Source organism: Eucyclogobius newberryi, unplaced genomic scaffold (assembly GCF_026437365.1).
Source record: "Eucyclogobius newberryi isolate DKJ021-1_F unplaced genomic scaffold, fEucNew1.0.hap1 SCAF_12, whole genome shotgun sequence".
NCBI classification, from domain to species: Eukaryota; Metazoa; Chordata; class Actinopteri; order Gobiiformes; family Gobiidae; genus Eucyclogobius; species Eucyclogobius newberryi.
Window position 1 is genome coordinate 19,424,894 of NW_027315746.1, and position 20,749 is coordinate 19,445,642.

General features: G+C 38.9%; 1 protein-coding gene across 1 annotated transcript in view; it reads right to left on the minus strand.

The window, feature by feature from the left end:
• The window catches only part of LOC140356373 (calsyntenin-2-like), a 126,483-nt gene that overhangs the window by 59,486 nt on the left and 46,248 nt on the right, over positions 1 to 20,749 (minus strand). Inside the window, exon 2 of the mRNA XM_072441249.1 lies at positions 10,637 to 10,759. Within this exon, the coding sequence (XP_072297350.1) occupies positions 10,637 to 10,759 (123 nt within the window). The remainder of the gene's footprint in view (positions 1 to 10,636; positions 10,760 to 20,749) is intronic.

Sequence of the window (20,749 nt, forward strand, 5' to 3'; positions counted from 1 at the left end):
AACTCTCGGGCTACTAGAAATATTTCCAGATCATGTTTTATAAAGAAAGTATATTTACATACCTTTTAAACTAGGTTTTTAACAATATTGAAGCATACTGTCTGTATATTGAAATGGCAAGAGTCCAAACCTATTAGCCAAGTAGAACGCGTGGCTCAGGTCAGACAGTAGGTCAAACAAGATGAGACTCACTAATATGCGACAAACAGCGGTAGGAATTATAATGATGTAATGCTATTGTTTTAGGCTTGGATTAGCAGGTCAAATAAGGACAGCAGAAGTGAGGAGCTGAGACTGAGAGAGCATGAAAGATTGTAAGAGGACGACAGGAGTCAGCATCAGCCCAAACACACTGAGATAGCACTGGACACTGGAGTCCTTCAGCAAAACTGCACATATCATTCACCCGGCCAGACAGTTCACAGCCCTGGACTCTGACCAACTGGTGAACTACAGCCGGAGGACAGAACAACAGGAAAGGCTAAGGGAGAAGTCCTTCAACTCTTAAAAAGGATCATTTCAATTGCCAAAAGGGAATCAAAATCCTGAACTTGAAGTATCTGCACAACTTTGGTAATTGTTTTGTCCAATCAGTCAGTGTTTTTGCTTTTGTCCAAATTAATCAAGGATTTGCAGCGGCAGATCCCCCCCCCCCCCCCCCCCCCCCCCCTTTTTTTTTTTTTTTTGGCTAGTTTTAATTGAATTCCAGAACAACCACTTCTGCCCAAACAGCTCAGCCTGAAATCCAGAAAACACACTTCCCAAATACTTAATGAAGAGAGTGAGTCTGGTCACAGCGCCCTCCATCACGCCTGGCGTCAAACTCAACAGAACAGTACTTTGCAATCAAAATTTGTTTATTTCATGTCATTCGTGAAACAAAGTGCGTTGCTCATCTTTCAGTTACAACAAAATCTTTTCTCCTACCTCAGAATAAAACCCTTTTGTGCTCAGTTTATTGATTCAGCAGAAATACATAATGTTTTCAGGACATTTTTTGCTTTCTTTTTCCCTGTAAACAGCAATGGTTGTTTTGGTGCAGATGGACTATGTGTGTCCTTGTTTGGCTAATCCTCCAGTCAATCTTGCCCATCCTTTGATATCAGCTCTTCCTATCACTGTGAAGCATAATTCACTAAGCCTTAGATTGTTCACCCACTAATAGGGAATGTGAGTTGGGCTCAGACCGTCATGAGACTGGTTAGTTTTACCCTGCTGACGATGTGTTGTTGCAATAGCAATCACGGTTACAAAATGACAAAACATGAATACAAATGACTTTTTATTCCTCACACAAGCTGTGTTGTGAGTATGAATAATAGGCTATTATTTGATATAGCTTGCAAAAAGCAAGTAAAGAGATCTGTACTGCGCACTAAACACAGACTTCCTCTAACTAGCTCATTTGCGCCACGTAGCGCAGATCACCTTCTGTCTCATCTCTGAAAACTCAGATGCAACCGCACAATCCACGTAAAGTTGTTGTTTTTAACATTGTGTGTACGCACTAGTTATCCACACTAGTTTAATGCCAGACCCTGAAAACATTTCAGGCAAAGCAATACCATCTCGATGGAGAGAAGCGGGAGGCTGATCCTCCACCACCACAGGGCACTTTTAAATGGAAAAAGGTGACATTATATATTTATTTAGGGTACAGATTAAACATTTTCAGTGAACAAGACAAAGAGATTCTTCCATCCAGCTAGTGAGGAGCAATGTTTCCCTGTTTAATGCAGTGTTTCGAGGGTCTATTCCAAAGCCTCTTGTCTTTGATGATCCATCGCATCATGTTTGCTCCCCAGTCTCACAATCCCATTTCCGGTATACACCTCTTCCTCTCACTTACTTTCATCTTTTCTTCTTTTTGTAATGCTTCGCCTCTCCCTACCCACCTTTGAAGTGTGCTCTGCTTTGTTGGATGTTGTAGTTTAATTAGCACCTGTGCTTCTGTCACCCTGATGCGGTTGTACACACAAGTCAGAATAGTGGATGAGTTTGGGAGGAAAAACCCATGACGAGAAGGTGCTCAATTACAGCAGCCAATATGCATTAATATAAACATAGAAGGGGCAGATGGGACATATTTCGCGGAATGGGCACTTTGTGGATTGTTATGATCAGGTTAAAGGGAAAGGGAATCCGACCGATCAATAAGCCCTATAAAACAGATCTATTTCTAAACCCTGTGTCTTGGTCAAAATCCTTGAAAGATTTTAATATATTTTATCTAAATTTCAGTCCGGGTTTAGAAAAAATAAATATATATTGTGTGCCCTTTTTTATCGATCTATGAAAGGCTTTCAACACTGATTCTAATTAACTCTCCAAAGCAGGGCTTCTCAAACTGGCAGGAGAGGTTCATCCTCCATTTTAGGCCGGATTTCATTTTCCATCTATATCAATAATCTCTGTTTTGATTTGTCTGATGTCATGCCCCACGTCCATGCCGATGATATGGTACTTTATCGTGGTTCGACTTCACTGGCCATTGAGTCATTACAATCTGCTGCTTTCTCGAGCCACTCCCCTCAGGCAGGAGGCCACTCCCCTTAGGCATGAGGCCACTCCCCTCAGGCATGAGGCCACTCCCCTCAGGCAGGAGGCCACTCCCCTCAGGCAGGAGAACAGTTTCTTCCCTCTGCCGTTGGACAGATTAACACTTCTTCAACACTTTAACCATAATTTAATCTCTCTCTGCACTGTTGACTTTCTGCACTACTTCTGTAAATTCAACTGTAAAATTGTGTACATAGTAAGTCTGTTTTATTTTTTGTCTTATACATATTTTTATTTTTTGTTTTATAGGGGAGTGGCCTCCTGCCTGAGGGGATAAAGTACCATATCATAGGCATGGACGTGGGGCATGACATCAGACAAATCAACAGAGATTATTGATATAGATGGAAAATGAAATCCGGCCTAAAATGGAGGATGAACCTATAGCAGATTTAATTGTTTTTCTTTGTAGTTTGTTGTAGTGCTAAATTCAGAAAAAAGCAATGCCATGGTTTTCTCGCATGGGACGTGTGTTACCAGACGATCATGACTTCTCAGGGTTAATGCACAGAGTTTGTTTCTAATTTGAATTACCTTGTGGATGTTTGTAAAAAGAAGCGAGAGGAATGCTTCAGGCTCTGCTTTATTCACTTCCAACAGACTGAATGTGTAACAACAGTTAACATCCATTTGAACTACAACATCTGCAAAAACCCCTGAACTTCCTCCCTCAGTCCCCTCACAATAAAATATGTTTTGTGTGTTAGGCATAATAGTGCAGGTTCCTTGATTTTGAGTTAGGCTCAAAACCACTCTGGTACATGTGAGGGGTTAAATGGTCACATTTACCTTGCATGTATTTACAGATATACATACCACAAATTGTACTGATTGTGAAGCTCAAATTCAATTTGGAAAAAAATGAGACTAATTGACTTTTCTACTCAAATGTTGTTGGTTTTTTTTGTTATTAAGACTTTAAAATAATGTATTTACATCTGATGCAGTTATTGTCCAGTCGCTTCTATTCTGTAATGTTGAATATTCTGCAACAGCATTAAAGAGTCTTTACCAGGCTGCAGTCATGTGACATCACAACATTCTATAGTTTAAAATTAAGCGGAAGACGAGTAAGAACTTATATGTGATATTATTTGTTATTTTCACACTGGCAACTGCATTTTACATGTTGATTATTTGCACACTGACAATCGCAAGAGGGCGCACTAGGCTCTATGAATCTCTCAATGGATTCTGTGATTTGGGGTAATACTTTGCTTTGGTAAACTTGTTAGCATGTTCTTTATGCTATAATTATCTGAATAACTGTTAATATGTAACGTTAACATACCAGACACTTACCACAGTTTGTTACAGTTCATTGTCTGTGCGTCATGTAGCTGAAGGTGTTATGATAGCATATGTAAACCTACTCACCATGTTCTTTAATCTGTTATTATTTATCAAGTGTAAATGTCTGTTCTTGGTCTTGGATTTTATCCAAGACCTATGCTCCAGTGCGACTTATACATTTTTTGGCTGGTGCGATTTACTCTCCGGAATAGTCCGGAAAATACGGTAATTATGTACAGTATTTGGGCATCATTCATTCATTTTCTACCGCTTGTTTCCATTTGGGTTTGCGGGTGAATGGAGCCTACACGGGGAGGACATACAGACTACACCCAGAGAGATCATGTGATATTGGTCTGGCTTGGGAATCGAACCCACAATCTCCTTCTTGGGAGGCAAGAGCGCTAACCACTCTGCCACAAAATGAGAAGATTTCTTGGAGTTATACAGGACAGTGCCATCTATCAGAAATTATGAACACAACAAAATGTGAACACAACATACTGTGTAATGAGCGAATGTGCCATTAAAGATGTATAAAGCATTTGAGTTATTTGTGTTATATTGTAATATTATGCTTTGGTGCAAGTCAGACGATCTCACTTAGCAAGACGGCAACATGGCTATTTGTATATTTAGTTGCCTGCCGCTATAGAGGACATTGTGATTAATGTGTGCGCATTGGGAGAACATGTTTCATTAGAGAAAAATGTGCTGCTTCTAACCCGTCACCTTCATTGTACAGCAATCCTGATTCTTTTAAGTTATTTTGGTAGTACATGATCAGCCTACTTCCCCAGACGGACTTTGCCACAGTTAAAACATAAGGCCTAATGATTAATCATGTATTTCTTAATTGGCCTCTTGTAAATGCATATAGATCTTGAATTTAAAGGATTTTAATCACATATTTTTGCAAACGTGAACGCTGCACAGTGATATTTGTTACTGACAGAATCTGGCTCATGAAAAATAGTATCATTTTGTATCATTGACAAAAACAAGAAAGCTGTACTCTATTTTTGTCCATTTGTATTGCTTATTGGAGAAAAATGCAAAGGATAAATAAGACATAAGCCCAAACTTTATAAAAGAACTTGACAAAACAAAAACAATAGATGTGCAAATAAAGGCACCAAGTTCTTGCTTCCTGATACTAACAGTTCAAATTCAATTTTGATATTAAGAAAAAGGCTTGATATTTGAGGCTGACACAAAATAGTAATAATTAATTTTATGTTTCTATGTGGACCGTTTAAAAAAAAAAATTAAAAATTCAGCATCAACACTAAAACAAAACAAATATATTAAATAACCAAGATGAATAAGGTTGTCACAAAAACAAAGCCCTCTATCCACCAGAAACAAACCACCTGCCTCAGTCCCTGTGGCCAGCAACTGTTGTTTCCTGCGACTTCAGTAAAGAAACAGCATCATATTATTGTGTAACATGACAAATGGAGAGGTTGTTGACTGTGGCCTTGAGATAGAGAATAAGCAAATGAAAACGTCTCCAGCTCGCGCCAACTCTGCCACCATCCTTCATGCTAATTTGATTGAGAGAGGCGGTCAGTGGAGTAGACCCCGGCCTGCACACCTTAGCTTCAGGGCAGAGGATAGAGAATGCCATCATGGTGAGCAGCAATGACCATTTGTCTGCTGAATGTCTGTCTCAGCGTATAATGCTCAGCTTAGGCCCACTGTGGGTAGTTTACTTCACAGTGATATGTGGAGCTGTGGCAGAGGGTAGGGCCGAGGTGAGATGTGTTATTACATCAAAATATCACGATACACGATAATATTGAAACTACTTTACGTCACGCACACAATAACACTAAAGCTGGAGGAAACACTAGTCAATTTTTAGAATCTACAATTTGTCATATAAGTTACTCATTCAACTCTTTAAAGCTCTGGTCTTATTGTGCTACTTGAAAATAACTAAATAATTCTAACAAGTGCAAACAAAATGCAATTATTGATTCAGGAAATAATTAATGCAAACCCTTTAACAGAATGATATTTCAGTCGTTTTTGAAAGAAAACAATTGTAATTCATGCAACAATTTGTTTAAAAAATGCATTTAGTCCGAGGGGTGTGGCGTTACACAGCAAACAGTTGTAAGGCCATGGGGCAAAAGCTCCCATCAGTTGAGATTTAAATGTTTTGACATTTTATATTTCATGTAAAACAACCCAGAAACAGCAGAAATATGACCTGCTGTATTCTTAATCCAAGAGCGAGTCTTAATTAATAAGTCCGCACTGTGCAGATGATCTCAATTGATCAACTGCAATGCACACATTTTTTAAAATGTGTCAACGATATTTGCCTTGAAATATGAACAGAAGACAGAGAAATAAACTGCTTTCCATAACTTTGATTCCTGAAAGAGAAGAGAGAAACAGACAGGAGCAGAGCAGGACAGACACACACTCCTATTTCTGTATTTACAGTTCTATAAGCAATACAGCTTTCACAAAGGCGTCACTTTTGTTTGGTATTGCCAATATATTTTCAAATCATTGCAAAATTAAAAATCGCTTGGTTTGCGACATTCTAAACTTGTAGATAAAAAGACAAAACAGACAAAACCACAATTGCATCAATTACATTCTATATTGTGATTTACAACTGACACATTATTTAAATTGATCTAAAATGAACTGGGCTATTTTAATTATCATGAAAGAGGCTGAAAAACTCAAAATAACCTTCAAAAGGGGGAGCCTAAAGTGAACGTAAAGTGTAATTTAGTAAGCTAATAGAAGTACTGTACATGTAATAGGAGTGTGGTGGTAAATGGAGAATCCTTGAATGAAAAAGACTGTGAAAGGAGTAAAAACACAAAACAACTGATTTTGAAATGGCATTTGGGTGAACTGTCACGGGGGTTTGTGCAAACTGCAGAGAAGATGCTGCTAGACAATTCCAAAGGAAGATAAATTGGAACAGAGCTGGTCTTTTGATGGTCTCTTTGGTAGCTATTCTTTGGGTTTCATTCATTATATTGTACGCAATGCAATACATTTAAAGGAGTGAAATATCACCAGTGCACCAGCGCATTCTTTGGCTTCAACTGCAATATTTCAGTGTGCTTGACCTTCTACAGACAACAAACCAGTGGTTAATCATGGACCGAACCCTCTGCCTTCGGATGTATGCTTTTCACTGCCACGTTAAACCTTTAGATTTCCACGGTGACTGTTGGGTATCCATGTAGAGCTATGTGAGCTAATTGAAGATACAAAGATATATGTTTCCGCTATGAATAAAAGATCAATGGACTGGCAAATATCATTATATTATCTAATGACTGTACTCCTCCTTCAAGGTTTGAAAACAAGGACAATATGAATAAATGTTGTGTAATACTTTGTTTATTCTTGCTTGTTTAAGATTTTATCCCGTATCTTTAACAGTGGCTATGTTTACATGCGCACCAACATCTGATTATTATCTGATTTCTGGACCGTTGAGATTATTTCAAAATGGCATGTAAACCTCTAAATCTGATGAGAAATCATCTGATTTTGCTGTTTAAATGCAATTTTATTGATCTTATTTAACTGTTAAACACAAGATTGATCATTGTTTGGGGTCTTTTCCTGTTATCTACAACCACAAAACTGAATAATAATGTCATTCATCATCAGTTATTTATTTCGGTAAAAGTTTCAATTACCATTTTCATAAAGTATCAGTACAGTATCTTTAACATTCATGAACCCCCCAACCCCCTCTTTTTTCATAGCGCACATATTTGTATTGAATCAAGGTTAGCTGCTTTTACAATGCTGGCGGAGACACAAACCTGCTAATGTATATTCTGGCTGATCCACACTTTCCAAGGTCACTTCTAGTCGGTCATTATTTACAAAACAGCTCACTCGTAGCTCTGAAAAAGGCAAATGATGGCTGCAACGTTGGAGTAAACACACGTACACACAAAAGAAAACCACAGGGAAAGGAATAGCTGAATATCAGTTTTCCATGCTTGTCAGACCCTGCGATTAATAGCAGCCATTTCGCCATAATGAGTTGGTGAGTGTAAAGCTGCCAAAAAAGCCCCTCGGTTTGCTTTGGAGTCTCTGAATACTTTGTCTAATTACGGCAGTGCTCTCTCTCCCCTATCGACACGGTCAGTTGTGCACCGGTCGCCAGCAGTTTGTGTTGTTAAAAGACAATATGAGCACCTGACAAAATCATTAGAGATGACAAATTATGACAGGCTACAGTTACTACACATGTAACTGTTCTTAATGCAAACTACACAGTGTTAAGCCTCTCTGTTTTAAAAACCAACAGCAGTAAAAGCTAAAGACTAGAACAATTACCAGGCGTCTTTTATTTATGGGCCACGGGAGAATCATTTAGAACAAAGTGTGATATGAAATCAGACTGCGAATAAATCTTGGTGTTTTGTGTTCCAGAGGAGAAAGAAGTGCTAGAAATGAAGCAAAAGAAGTGTTACTTCAAAATAAAACAATCTCAATAGAAATTACAGTGCTCAACCAAATTATATTTTTGATATATATATGATATGATATGATATAAAATTATATATATAACTTCATCACTACCTACTACTATTATTTCCACTGGAGCTATTACTGGTCCCACTATAATTTTTTTCAGATTACTATTATTGACACTGGGTACATATTTACACCAGTAAAAATCTGATCTGAACTACAATCATCAGATAACCCAATAATTAGAGCAAATGTTTGGTGTGTGTTTGCATACACAAGCAAAATCTGTTCCTCAAAACCTGTGGCAAGCCAGTTGATTAGTGGATTTTATAGTAACTTGTATTTTGAAGATAAAGTACAATCAATGTTAAAACGTCTTTATATCATTAACATGTTCTCTTTCATTTGTGTCTATGCTACATTAGTTTTTGCACAATTTTCCTTGTCAAAACTTGCACAGCTGTGAACAATCAGAAATAAATCAGATTACTCACATCAGACGTTTCAATAATCTGATAACTCCAGAAATCAGATAACACCTTATCAAGACTGCCTATATTTCCTAAAACACCTGATTAAAATTCAAACTGAAGCTGTTTATGAACACTTTGGAATATAAACAAATAGCTGGACTCATTGTGAAGCTGAAGTCAGAGCTGGTGTCTAGACTAGACAATTCCTGTTTTCAAAGCTGTAGCCAATGTCACTAAAACATTGATTTAGGTACTTGTAATACAGTAAAAAAAAAAAAAAGTCCAGGCAGAATCTATTAAAAAAGCCTATTAAAAGTTTATGAATTTTGGATTGTTTATGTGTGTGTTCGGAATACAAACTGTTCCTGATTCATCACAGAATGGTTACAGCCTTCTTTTTATATTTGAAATGCTCAAGACATTGATAGTTCACAGAAAAGGGAAAAAAAGGAATAAATAAAGAAAAGGTCCTCTTAAGATGTTATTTAATTAGGAGATTTTATGTGTCGATAGTAAACATAGGCAGTGTGCAATTGTTTTGTCCACACAACAAGAACAGCTTCAGATTGTATTTCTACTGATATTTTCCACTCTGTGTCTCTATGTTTCCCACAGAATGCACTGGCAATAATGTGCTTTACAGAAGCTGTACCACTTTGTCCTCTGGGTGAAATTTGAATTCAGGACTGAAAATTAACTTTGTCATGAACCGCTAACGTCCTGGGAGAAAGTCATATATTTTACCACTTTTGGGAGCAATTTTTCCGTCAGATTAATGGGGCAATTCTGTAGCGAGGAAATAGGGATGACGCATTGCTTCAATTAACAAGGGCCTTGAATGGATTCCTGTCAGCGTCTGAGGGGAAGATGTATCCCAATGCAGAAACAAGATGATAAAAATAAATACATTGTCATAAGGGTGAATTATGGTGAATGGCTCTATTTGTGATTTTATAAAAGGCTGACATTACAACCTTGGATGTTAAAATACAGCACTTTTTCCTGTTATTTGCTAAGGAACGCTGTCAATATGCCATGATGATAAATACAAGTTTTGTTTTCAGTTTGAATATAAAAGCATTATCATTCATGCATAATTGTAATGACAACTTGGTAAAAAACAACCAAAATCTTTCATAATACTTTAGCTTTAGTTTTGATCACCACAAAGTCAAACTGTGAAAAATAATGGTGTCATAATGCCCAATTATCAAATAAAAGTTTTGTCAGTTTGGTAATTTTAATGAGACTATAACAAGATTTATAATTAATTTGTTCGACAAACAGGATTACTGAAATGTGAATTTATCCTTCATAAACTTCTGGGAGCTTTGCCGCACTCCACACTCTATTAAATCTGAAAACTCCAGCTATATTATTCCATAACATCTCTTTCCTGGTATTGTGCATAAAGATCCCTCCTAAACACAAACAATACAGGAATTTATTTTCCCTTATTGAGCCCTTCCGTGTAATATGTACATGTTTGCCTTACAGATATATTGGAGAATTTCAGCAGCACACCTTTTGTCGGAGGCATATCATAAGAACGAGTGAAAAATATATTCCAAAATGTTGTGCACCGCTAAAGGTGATAAATGGAATCCGGTCTCCATGACAAACAGGCTGCCCAAAAAACTGCTGCATCATCCGTTTTGTTTGATGTTAGGAAGTTTTTCTGCGCGGAGACTACTGAGGCGTACACATCTCAAAGCCTACAGCTGTGTGTGTGAGTTAGTGTGTGTGTGTGTGCATGCGTGTGTGTGCCTTTGTGTGTGCGTGTGTGTGTGTGCATGTGCGTGTGTGTGTGCCTGTGCGTGCGTGTGTGTGTGTACCTGCGTATGGGACTGGTGCATCCTTGTCCAGAGCCACTAACGGAGGGTCTAGCAGCACTGTGTCCATGTTTTCTGTGATCACTCCATGGTACGACGTCTCTATCCACGGCTTGTGCTTGTTGACTGGAAAAATAGAAAGACAGAAAGAAAGAGTCAGACATTCAGTGAAAACACAATGGAAAGTTGTGCTGGACTGATGCAATGATACAGAAATAGTGTTGTCATACTTCTCTCTGCGCTGAGAGGAAGTTTTTCAAGAATAGTAGAGGAGGAAGTAATGTTGTTTGCTGTGAAAAGTTATTTATCTTTCTTCTTTGGCTTTACATCTTTGTCAAACTCACTGCATAACAGATTGATTGCAGAGCTGCTGCCACCAAGTGCATTGTGACAATATAGAATAAATAATAAATTGAGTACATAATTTCTAGATTTTTATTCAACAAAGACGGGATTTTGAGAGGACCGGTGCAATAAAATTCGAATGTAGAGCTATCCTTTTCTTCACCATTCACCATAACTATAACACTTGCGACCCTTTTACTATTTTGTATCCATCTCCAAGAACATTTCGTGCTCAAGATGAAGCTTATTGTGAATGAATAAGGTCAGTCAGATGCACTATAATGAATAGTGAGTCAACTATTCATACAAACATCACTACATCAAGGCCCTGCAAATGTGTGCACCAACATCCAGAGAGCAGCCTTTTCACACTACAGTCTAAATCAATTGAACACATGTTGATAGAGCTAGTTTTCGGAATGTGCCTCTCGCTCTCAGCTTGCCTCTCACAAAAGCAGAGGAGGAAGTTTGAAGGGAGGAGACTAGTTTCTGACACCACCTGTAGAAGAAGTGATGTCGGGCAGGTCGCGTGGACACAAGCATGTATGAGAGCTGAGGGGAGATAGTAATTTGACAGTTGTTAACAGTGCACTCACACCAGCAGCGATGTAAGCCACTTAAAAGAACAGCTCCTATTAATTTTCAATGCAAACTCATGGAGGGAGTAAGGAGTGCGGTGCAATTCAGGCAACTGGACAGCAGCAAAGTAGAACTGAAGACAACTTTATGCAAATTCCGAGCAATATCGCCAACTCAGTGAACACCCTTTGCATGGAATTGGTCGAGGCACAAAACGCGCTCCTAAATACCCCCTCCCTTTGACAATTTCCCGTAGAGGGCTGGCAACCACACGAGCAGCCACATGAGAGTGAACAGGGCTCAGGAACATTGGTGAAGCGCGGAGAAGTGCATTGGTGAGTTTAGTTTGGGTGATCCGGGATCAAGACCCAGCCTAACTTCCAATGATTAATTTTGTTATTTTCGTGTTTAAACGTTTTAGAGTCAGAGATTGCACAGTCTGTAGAGTTTGCTACAGAGCATTTTATTAAACAGCAGAAGTTTGATGTTAAAATGTGTCAGTTGTGCTGCGCTGAGGCTGACCGTTTCCTCTGCGCCTTTCCCTGGCCTGCTCTGAGCACTGATTGGCTGCTCTGGCTGTCTGTCACATTCTCTTTGCCCGTTGTTTCAATGGTTGTTTTTGTAATGCAATGTTTACAGCAGACAGAGCACATCTGACCATGGATCTAACAAAAAGGTTTTTTCTATATAATTTAACCGACGTTTTGCAGGGGCGGATGGACTGAAAAAAAGAAGCATTTAGAACATGTGCTGAAAAACAAAGTGAGTAAAGTTTCTCTAACCTAGAACAACATGAAAAGAACACGATGAATTAATTGTGGTTGTCAGTGTAGCAGTGGCTTAGAGGAGAGCTTTTGTTCATCTACAAAGCTAAAGCAGAGCAACTACAGGACAAACAGGAGCTCATTGAGGCAAGTGTCTGCTAAAGTGTCTGCTGTAAACCTGCCTACAGGGGGTGGCTCAGTGCCCTTTTAATAGTATTTTCAAGGTGCAGCTCTCACTTTTGCATCAAGATACGCGTATGATCCGTATCGTCAAATTTATTTATATAATTACACCAATATCAATGACATTGTATTTTCGTGAGAACTATCCAAAGGTAAAGGTCCTCTTGATTTCAATTAGTAACGATTTAACCTGCTATATTCAAATAACAATCTACATTTATTAATAGCCATTTTAACCTTCCCCTAATCCCCGATAACTATTAACACTAGATTGAATAGAGAATGCTGTGATGTCATCTGAAGCCCAGTAGCGACAGTGGCTTATGTCTACATTGTGGTTTCTGGTGGCCGGGTGAGAAGTCGAGGGGATGAGCCGAAGATTAACACAGATCTCCATTGTGCCTGATTAGTGCGAGTGTAAATTAAACCTCTTCTCACACACGCTCGCCCACTGTGATCTCCCAAGGTTGGCACTTGAATAGTAGATACCGCATTAAGGATATACAAGTGTAGCTCTATGAAAGGCTCAAGGGACAAGCTGGACCTGCGTATCCACTGGAGAGACATGTTTTGTCTGATCCATGGAGGAGCTGACGTGGCCAGCTGGAAGTGTTTTCAAAACTGCACCACACTGTTCTCAGAATCTGTTTGGGACTGTGTCCTACAATTCTATTTAAAAAAAAAAACAGGGTCAAAGCAAAGCAAAGTGAGACGTTTCCTGCAGCCAATATGAGTGAAGACCTTTTGATTTGTTATTATACGAACTTTCAGAAGTAAAAATGTAATGAAACTGAATGTACATTGTAAAACACTGCAAATGAGCGAGGACACTTTTAGTCCTCGCTCATTTTGCAGTATTAAGCTCAGTAGATGGAATGAACGCCAAGGGACAGCATTATTCACAGTAGGAGCCTCATCTAACACTAACGAGGAGATTAAGAAAGCATTGCACGCTGCCTGTTTGAGCTCTGCTTTTTACACACAACCATTGGATATCAGTGGAGTCGAGACAGAAAGAACCCTAAACCCAAGCTAAATCTTAAAAGCCATACATCTATTTCAATCAGTGGGGAAGTGTGAACAGAATGTAGTGTTGTCATGGAACTAAACAGAGGAAGATTTTTAAGCTCAAAATTCATATCTGCAGTTTCCACTGTTTTTAATAATGTCGACATAAAACAGGTGGAGTCATATACAGTGAGGAAATTGAGTATTTGAAAACCCTGCGATTTTGCAAGTTCTCCCAAATTTTCATCGTAGGTGCAGTTCCACTGTGAGAGACAGAATCTTTTAAATACAAATCTGGAAACCACGCTGTATGGTTTTTAAATCATTTATTTGTATGTTCTTGCTTCAAATAAGTATTTGAACACCTGCCAGGCAGCAAGAATTCTGGCTCTCAAAGACCTGTTAGTCTGCCTTTACAAAGTCCACCTCTACTCCACTTATTCATTTAAGTTAGTAGCACCTGTTTGAGCTTGTTAGCTGCATAAAGTCACCTGTCTATACCCAAATCAGACTCCAACTACTACCAAGGGCAAGACCAACACCAGAGACAAAGCTGTAGACCTCCACAAGGCTGGAAAGGGCTTCGGGGCAATTGGCCGGCAGCGTTGTGAAAAAGATCAACGGTCGGAGCAATTGTTGGAAAATAGAAGAGGCTCCAAGCAAGATCTCACCTCGTGGGGGATCAATGATAATAAGAAAGGTGAAGAATCAACCCAGAACTACATTTTCTAAAGTAATACACTACGCCGTCATTGAAAATCACGCATTGCAAAGATGTTTGCCCTGCTTAAGTCAGCACATATCCAGACCCAGGACACCGGATTAAAATAGGCTCAACATTGTGAATCAACTCTTGGATGGAATGTTTGAACAACACAATGCAATTAGACAAGTACCGGTATGTCCTTTCTGACCCCAGCCATGTTCTGAATAAAGATTATGTGTTGTTACCATCTGGGCATCGGTACTGTGTGCCATGCTTTAACAAGGTCAGGCTCAAACAGTCCTTCCTACATCAGCTCACCCTAAAGCTAAATGAGGATCTTAATCTACAAAAAACACACTTCAAAATTAATGTTTTAATGGGAGTAGACAGTCTTTGTCAGATGTCCTGTCTGTATGTGTGTCATTGTGTTGTGTTTCTGTGACGGAGCTGCTGTTTTCTGCAAAACAAATTTCGAATCAAGGATCTGAAAATGAAGTAGTATCTAATCTAATCTAACATTTTCTACAGGAAAATACCAAAGACCAATAGCCATGGACAATGAATAAATAAATCATATTCATTTTGACATGACTAATACTTGTGTAACGAATATATGCAAAGAAATGTAAACCTCTTTAAACAGAACGACTTTCCTGTGTAACTTCCATCATGCCTTGACTGTGCTCTGGTTTACATCTCATATCTGACTTCAAAAACAGCAGATACAAAGTTGAAGATGAAATTATGCCTTTTATATGCCGTGATTGCAAGTAAATCTTTGCTGAGTGCTGTGGATTTAGTCATGTCAAGACCAAATTGAACTGAAATAAGCGTATAAAGACAATGCAACACTGAGGCGGAGACGGAGAACTGGGGCTTTAAAAATGAGTTTTATCCAAGTGATTCTTCATCCTACTACTCCGTGCACTTGTGAAAATATATGGTATCCGTCATGGGTGCACAGCGTTTCATTTGCATTTGAAGAAGTCCTCGGAAAGTGCGATAGCAGTGCGGCACTAGAGCAGTTTACTCACGGGTGGCAGCTTCAATTTGGGGCTTTAGGTCTTACATTTATCCCAAATAAATTGGGTGGAGGCAGTGGCGGGATGAGGCGTGACTCTTAAAGGCAGTTTAATACGAGCGCTGTTTTATAGCAGAGTGCACACCAGACCATGGAAATGAGCCGTTTCCAAAATGGATTTTATGATGTGTAGTACTACCGAGCCATTAGTGATGCTCTTGAGGTAGTAAAAGCAAAAATGAAAACCTACAGGGAGAAGGCTGAGGAGAGCAAGAGGATTTGGTTTCTGTTGCTGTTAGGGGGGATAAGAGAAAGATGTTTCATAATAATTGTTCCCGATTCTATATATCTGAAAAGTGTACTGGAAACGTGATTCAATATAACACAGATATTTCTCAGCAACACAAGGTAAGATGTGATAACTATGTTCTGAGAGATTTATAACCCATAGCCAAGAGGGTTTGGATTCAAAATGGATGATACAAGTTCATTCGTTTTTCACATGTACGGCAGCTTTATACCAAGACTGCAGTGAATGAACAATTCTGTTTTGAGATGTTTTTTCAAACTTGGGTCACAGACAGAAATTGGTTGAGACCGTAATGTTGATCTAAGAAACCAAACAAACAAACAAACAAAGAAAGGAGGAGTCCTTTGTTCAGGGAGTACATTAATGTGTACTATAGTGGCAAGTGTGTTCTTGTATTGTCTGTGCTCATATCCTGCATTAGGTTGTGTTCACATACAGTACAGATCAAAGCAAGTCATGTCGGCCTCATTAGATTCAGCATTACCAGGGTTTATGCAGCTGTGGTAGAGCAAATGTAAACTCAATATGCAACAGATATGGAGCGCCGTAAATAATAGTATGCAATCTACAAATCAAGTATTGCATAATTCTGAATGATTTTTGATTCTCTAATTAGTGATAAACACATTTATTTCATCCCAGCTTGGGTTCTTTGTACTTTCACAACTTAAAGTGAAAGTATTAGAAGTATTCAGAATACAGTACTGTGATCGGACCATGTAACAGAATATGTTACAAAATATATTTTATTTGTAACTAAAGTCTTATTCCTAACACTGCTGGGTACCTCTGGGAAAATTACAGTTTGCTAAGTCAAAATTCAAGTACATATTTGGAAAGATTACTTCATCTATCCAATGCAAGAAGTAGTCAGTATTTGCCCCCCAATTAAGAATCCAAGACACGATCATGTTTGAACATGGAGAACTTTACTGCATATGACCCACATGACCCACTCATATGACCCTGGTTGTGATATGTAAATTGACATAATCTTCTTCCACCTACTGGATTGAGTGTGGACCAGAGATTAACGGAAAATTAATAATTAAATGGGGTTACCGCCACTTACTGTAGTTGTACATCTTCAGAGTATGTGTTTTTACGCAAGACCGAAAGAGAGAGAGAGAAAGAGAGAGAGGGAAAGAGAGAGAAAGAGAGAGAAAGAAAGAGAGAGAGCAATTGACATAATCAAACATGTGAAAAGAAGCACGTCTTATTACAAGTGAGAGAAGATATTAAAACTGGCAGAAAGTGAGATTTAATGGTACAACTAATGTAGCAGGGTCATGACAGAGACTTTAAAGGTCAGAGGTGAACCGATTCACTTCCTCTTCATGAGCACATGGTGGTTTCTGGTGAGCCAAACAATTGTAACTTTTGTTATGTTTTAACCTTTTGTGAAAAATACTTATTTGTATTTTTGTATTACACAATTGAAAGGGTCTTAACAGTCCAGTGTTTTAAAGGTATGCTTTTATCTTTTATTTTATTATTCATGTTTAATTATTATTTTATTATTAATGTTTAATTATTATTAATTTTAATTATTATTAATGAGCGGCAGTAGCTCAGTGATAGAGTGCTCGTCTTCTGATCTGAAGGTCAGCGGTTCGACACCCGCTCAGGTAGAGTGGTCAGATCCACTGGCCCGCAGGTTGGTGGTGCGATTGCAGCTCATGTGAATACTGCTGTTGTGCCCTTGGGCAAGGCACTTAACCTGACTCGCCCCTGGTATCTGCGAATACTGGTGTGTGAATGTGTGACTGGTTCCTTGACGGTAGAAAAGCGCTATATAAATGTAGACTATGTTAATACTAACTGCACTGTGCTTACAGGCTCAGTGCAGAGCAGTTTATTTTGTACAATTTACTCTGTATTATCTAATAGCGTAATAGCAATTAGTGTAGGTCTTTAGGTGGCTGGGGAGGACTGCTGCTCACTTTAGAGGGTGACTTTATTTATCGTTATTGGTGATGGTGGCACTTCTTGCTGGGTGTTGTATGTTATGGAAATGCATTTGTTTTAATCTTGTTTGTCACTAGTGGTAGCTTTAGAGTGGCACCTCACCAATGCAGTAACACAGCAATTCATCTCAACTTAACTTCCAATTGTTTTATATTGTAAATAAAAGCTGCTGGCTAACTGACTTGCTTTGTTTTTAGAGCATGTGTGCGATTCTTGAACACCTAGCTAGTGTACACAAGTAGAAAGAGAGGCGTAGAGAATATAATTAACTGCTTTGGTGGACTGAGAGCGTGACTGTTATGGAGAAAGTGGGGCAGCTGAAAAGAGCAGAAAAGAGGACACATGATCATCCATACACTCCACATTGGAGACTCTCTATTCCCCTGAACTCTCATCATGTAATAGCCGAACGCCTCGCTCACAGTGCACCCGACGCATCCCCAGCTGCAGCGTTGAAGCTCTTGTTCTCGGTGGATGACTCACATGAAGTCTGGAGCTCTGCGGTGCTCTTGTGGTCATTCCTCTGCACCTCACAAGAGCACGTGCTCGCGCATTAACTAATCATTAATAGTTTATCCAGCATTTGCAACATGACGGATTATAACAAGTTACCAGCAACTAAAATCCATAATTTTCATGAAAAGATCCATGCTGTTAAGACCGCTCATAAGCTCATAAACTTTTTATATTTATATATAGCTCTTTTGATCTAGCGCAGGAGTCACCAACTTTTTGGGAGACGAGAGCTACTTTATTAGCACGGACTTGGTTGAGGAAAAGTTAAGGTTAAATTAGCCTAAATAGGCCTATAATTACATTCACAGCCATTTCTGTGTATTATGTATTTTCTAATTTGAAAAGCCACTCTTAAAGGTTGAATGGACGATTTTTTGGCATAAATCTGAGTCTTATTTCCTCGTGGCGTGGACTGCCGATTAGTCCTGCCACATAGCAATCATAAAACGCACCTACCGCTCACCTGCAGCCGCGTGCGGCTCGTCCCACATTTCCGCGTGTCTAAGCGCATTGATCTATCATAATATAGTTCCCTCAGTGTACGGGGCAAAATGAAGATGGAGAAAGACTGTTCGAGCTGACTCAGAAGTAGACTGAAATCTATGGGAGACGAGAGATGCGATGCGCTCCGTCGCGCTAATAAACAAACGCACGTGTGTGTTGTATCAGTCCACACGGGGGAGTGCACATGCGCACTTCTGCCTGCGTTCTCAAATCGCTGAAAAATCGTCCATTGCGCCTTTAACTAACGTTTTACACCATTGAGTTATAAGAACAAAACAACAGTTTAAAAGAATATCAGGAAATAAGAGGGTTTTAAATCGAGCACTAACTCGTCCAACGAGTGAATTAATGTCAAAATACATGGAAAGATGCAAAGCAAATGTGAGAAAATATATACATTTGAGGACTTAACCTTTCTCCTCTAGTGGCTCTGATTAGAACTGGTTCAGTCCTGTGTGGGTCCTTGCTTAGCTCTGCTTGAGTTAGACCTGGTTTAGTTCTGGGGTGGTCCTGATAGTGGTCCTGATTTAAACTTTAACTCTGTGTGAGTTAGACCTGGTTTAGTTCTGGGGTGGTCCTGATAGTGGTCCTGATCCGTATCTGTGCGCATCTGTAGAGTAAGTCACTTTCGGAGTTATGTGATTACTGGATGTGTTTTGAAACATAATAAAAAAGTGACATGGAACTGGTCATCTCGTCTCGTGCCATCTCTATATTTCCAGCTCTCAAATAAATAAGCCTAGCATATTTTTTGCAAAACAAGAAAGCTTTGGCTGAGCTTTTCTATATTTAGAACAAGACCACACAGGTGACTGAGAGAGGGGGCCCGTGGACACCATGTTGGTGACCCCTGATCGAGCGTAGCTACGGTTTATAGCTGAAGCAGAGTGAAACTGGAGCCAAAGATAATGCTGCACTAATCTGGACTCCATAGAGACTACACAAGAGAGCAAGCGTGATTGATCATTGCATTTTAAACAACATCACAGAGTAACCTCCAGTGTTTGGTTTTGAGGTGAATCATTTTCTGCTTCTCTCGGTTGCTGATGTGGTCAGGTGGGAGGGGAGGGTGTTTATGATGTTGTTAGTCTAACTGTAAAAGCGGTCAGAGAATTAGAAGTGCAAATCACAGCCATTCAGCTCAGTTAAGAGGTGATAATTGCTTCAATGGAGAACACATCTCATTACATCATACTCCCCACTTTAATTGATAGGAACTTAATATCTGGCCTTTGCAGCTGTTCATCACGGAGATGGTCATAAAGCTGAAAAGAAAGGAAATAGAAGGGGCATTATCATATATATATATATATATATATATATATATATATATATATATATATATATATATATATGTGAGTGAATATTCTGCAATTCTATAGCCGTTGTCATAGAAAAAAACATTAATTTCTGTAATAATCGTCATTCTATTCATGGTTTTAGCTTATGTTATGAGCACCTTTTTGAGGACTTTTGCCCGTAAAAAAAAAGGTATACAGTTTTAAATTTCTAGCTTTAAGAAAATATTTGTTGTAACCAAATAAAATAAAATGTATGGTTCTATTGTAATTTATTTCAGATCTGTCTTGTGTCTGAATGAATCATTACCAACAAAAAAGGTTTAACATCATGGAAAGGATCTAGCTACACTGTATTTTGTCACAATATTCAACATTTTTCAGCCGAGAATCCATCCACTGTGCAGTTAAGGTGAATACATCTGAAAATCTATGTAAACTACTGCAAAATAAGCAATAACATTATCATTAGCCCAGCCATCAGAAACCCGTATATCCCCTGAGAGCGCCCTAGCATTACATTAGCTCCAGAAGTACTTTAGGCATTGACTCTGACTTTTAGTCCCTATGCCGAGGTGTAAGATGCAGTTAGCAACAACAGAGTAATTAGCCATATTGACTGGTGCACTTTAAGCAGAGCTAGGCTGCAGTCGGCAGTGGGTCATTTTCACAACATTAATTCTTCCCACTCTTTCTCAACTTCCCTCCCAGGACCTCCCTTTATACACTTAGATCTGTGTTTGTTTTTTTTAGTGTTGTTGATCTCATAATGGGCAAGTAATCTTCACCGGCCATGAACTTTAAAGGCCTCTCGAGTGGAGAACACAATTATCTCCAGGAGAGCTGGAGGTTGTCATGGAGAGCCTGATAACACAGTAGCACAGTATATAACAGTGGTTAGACTAACGGCAGTT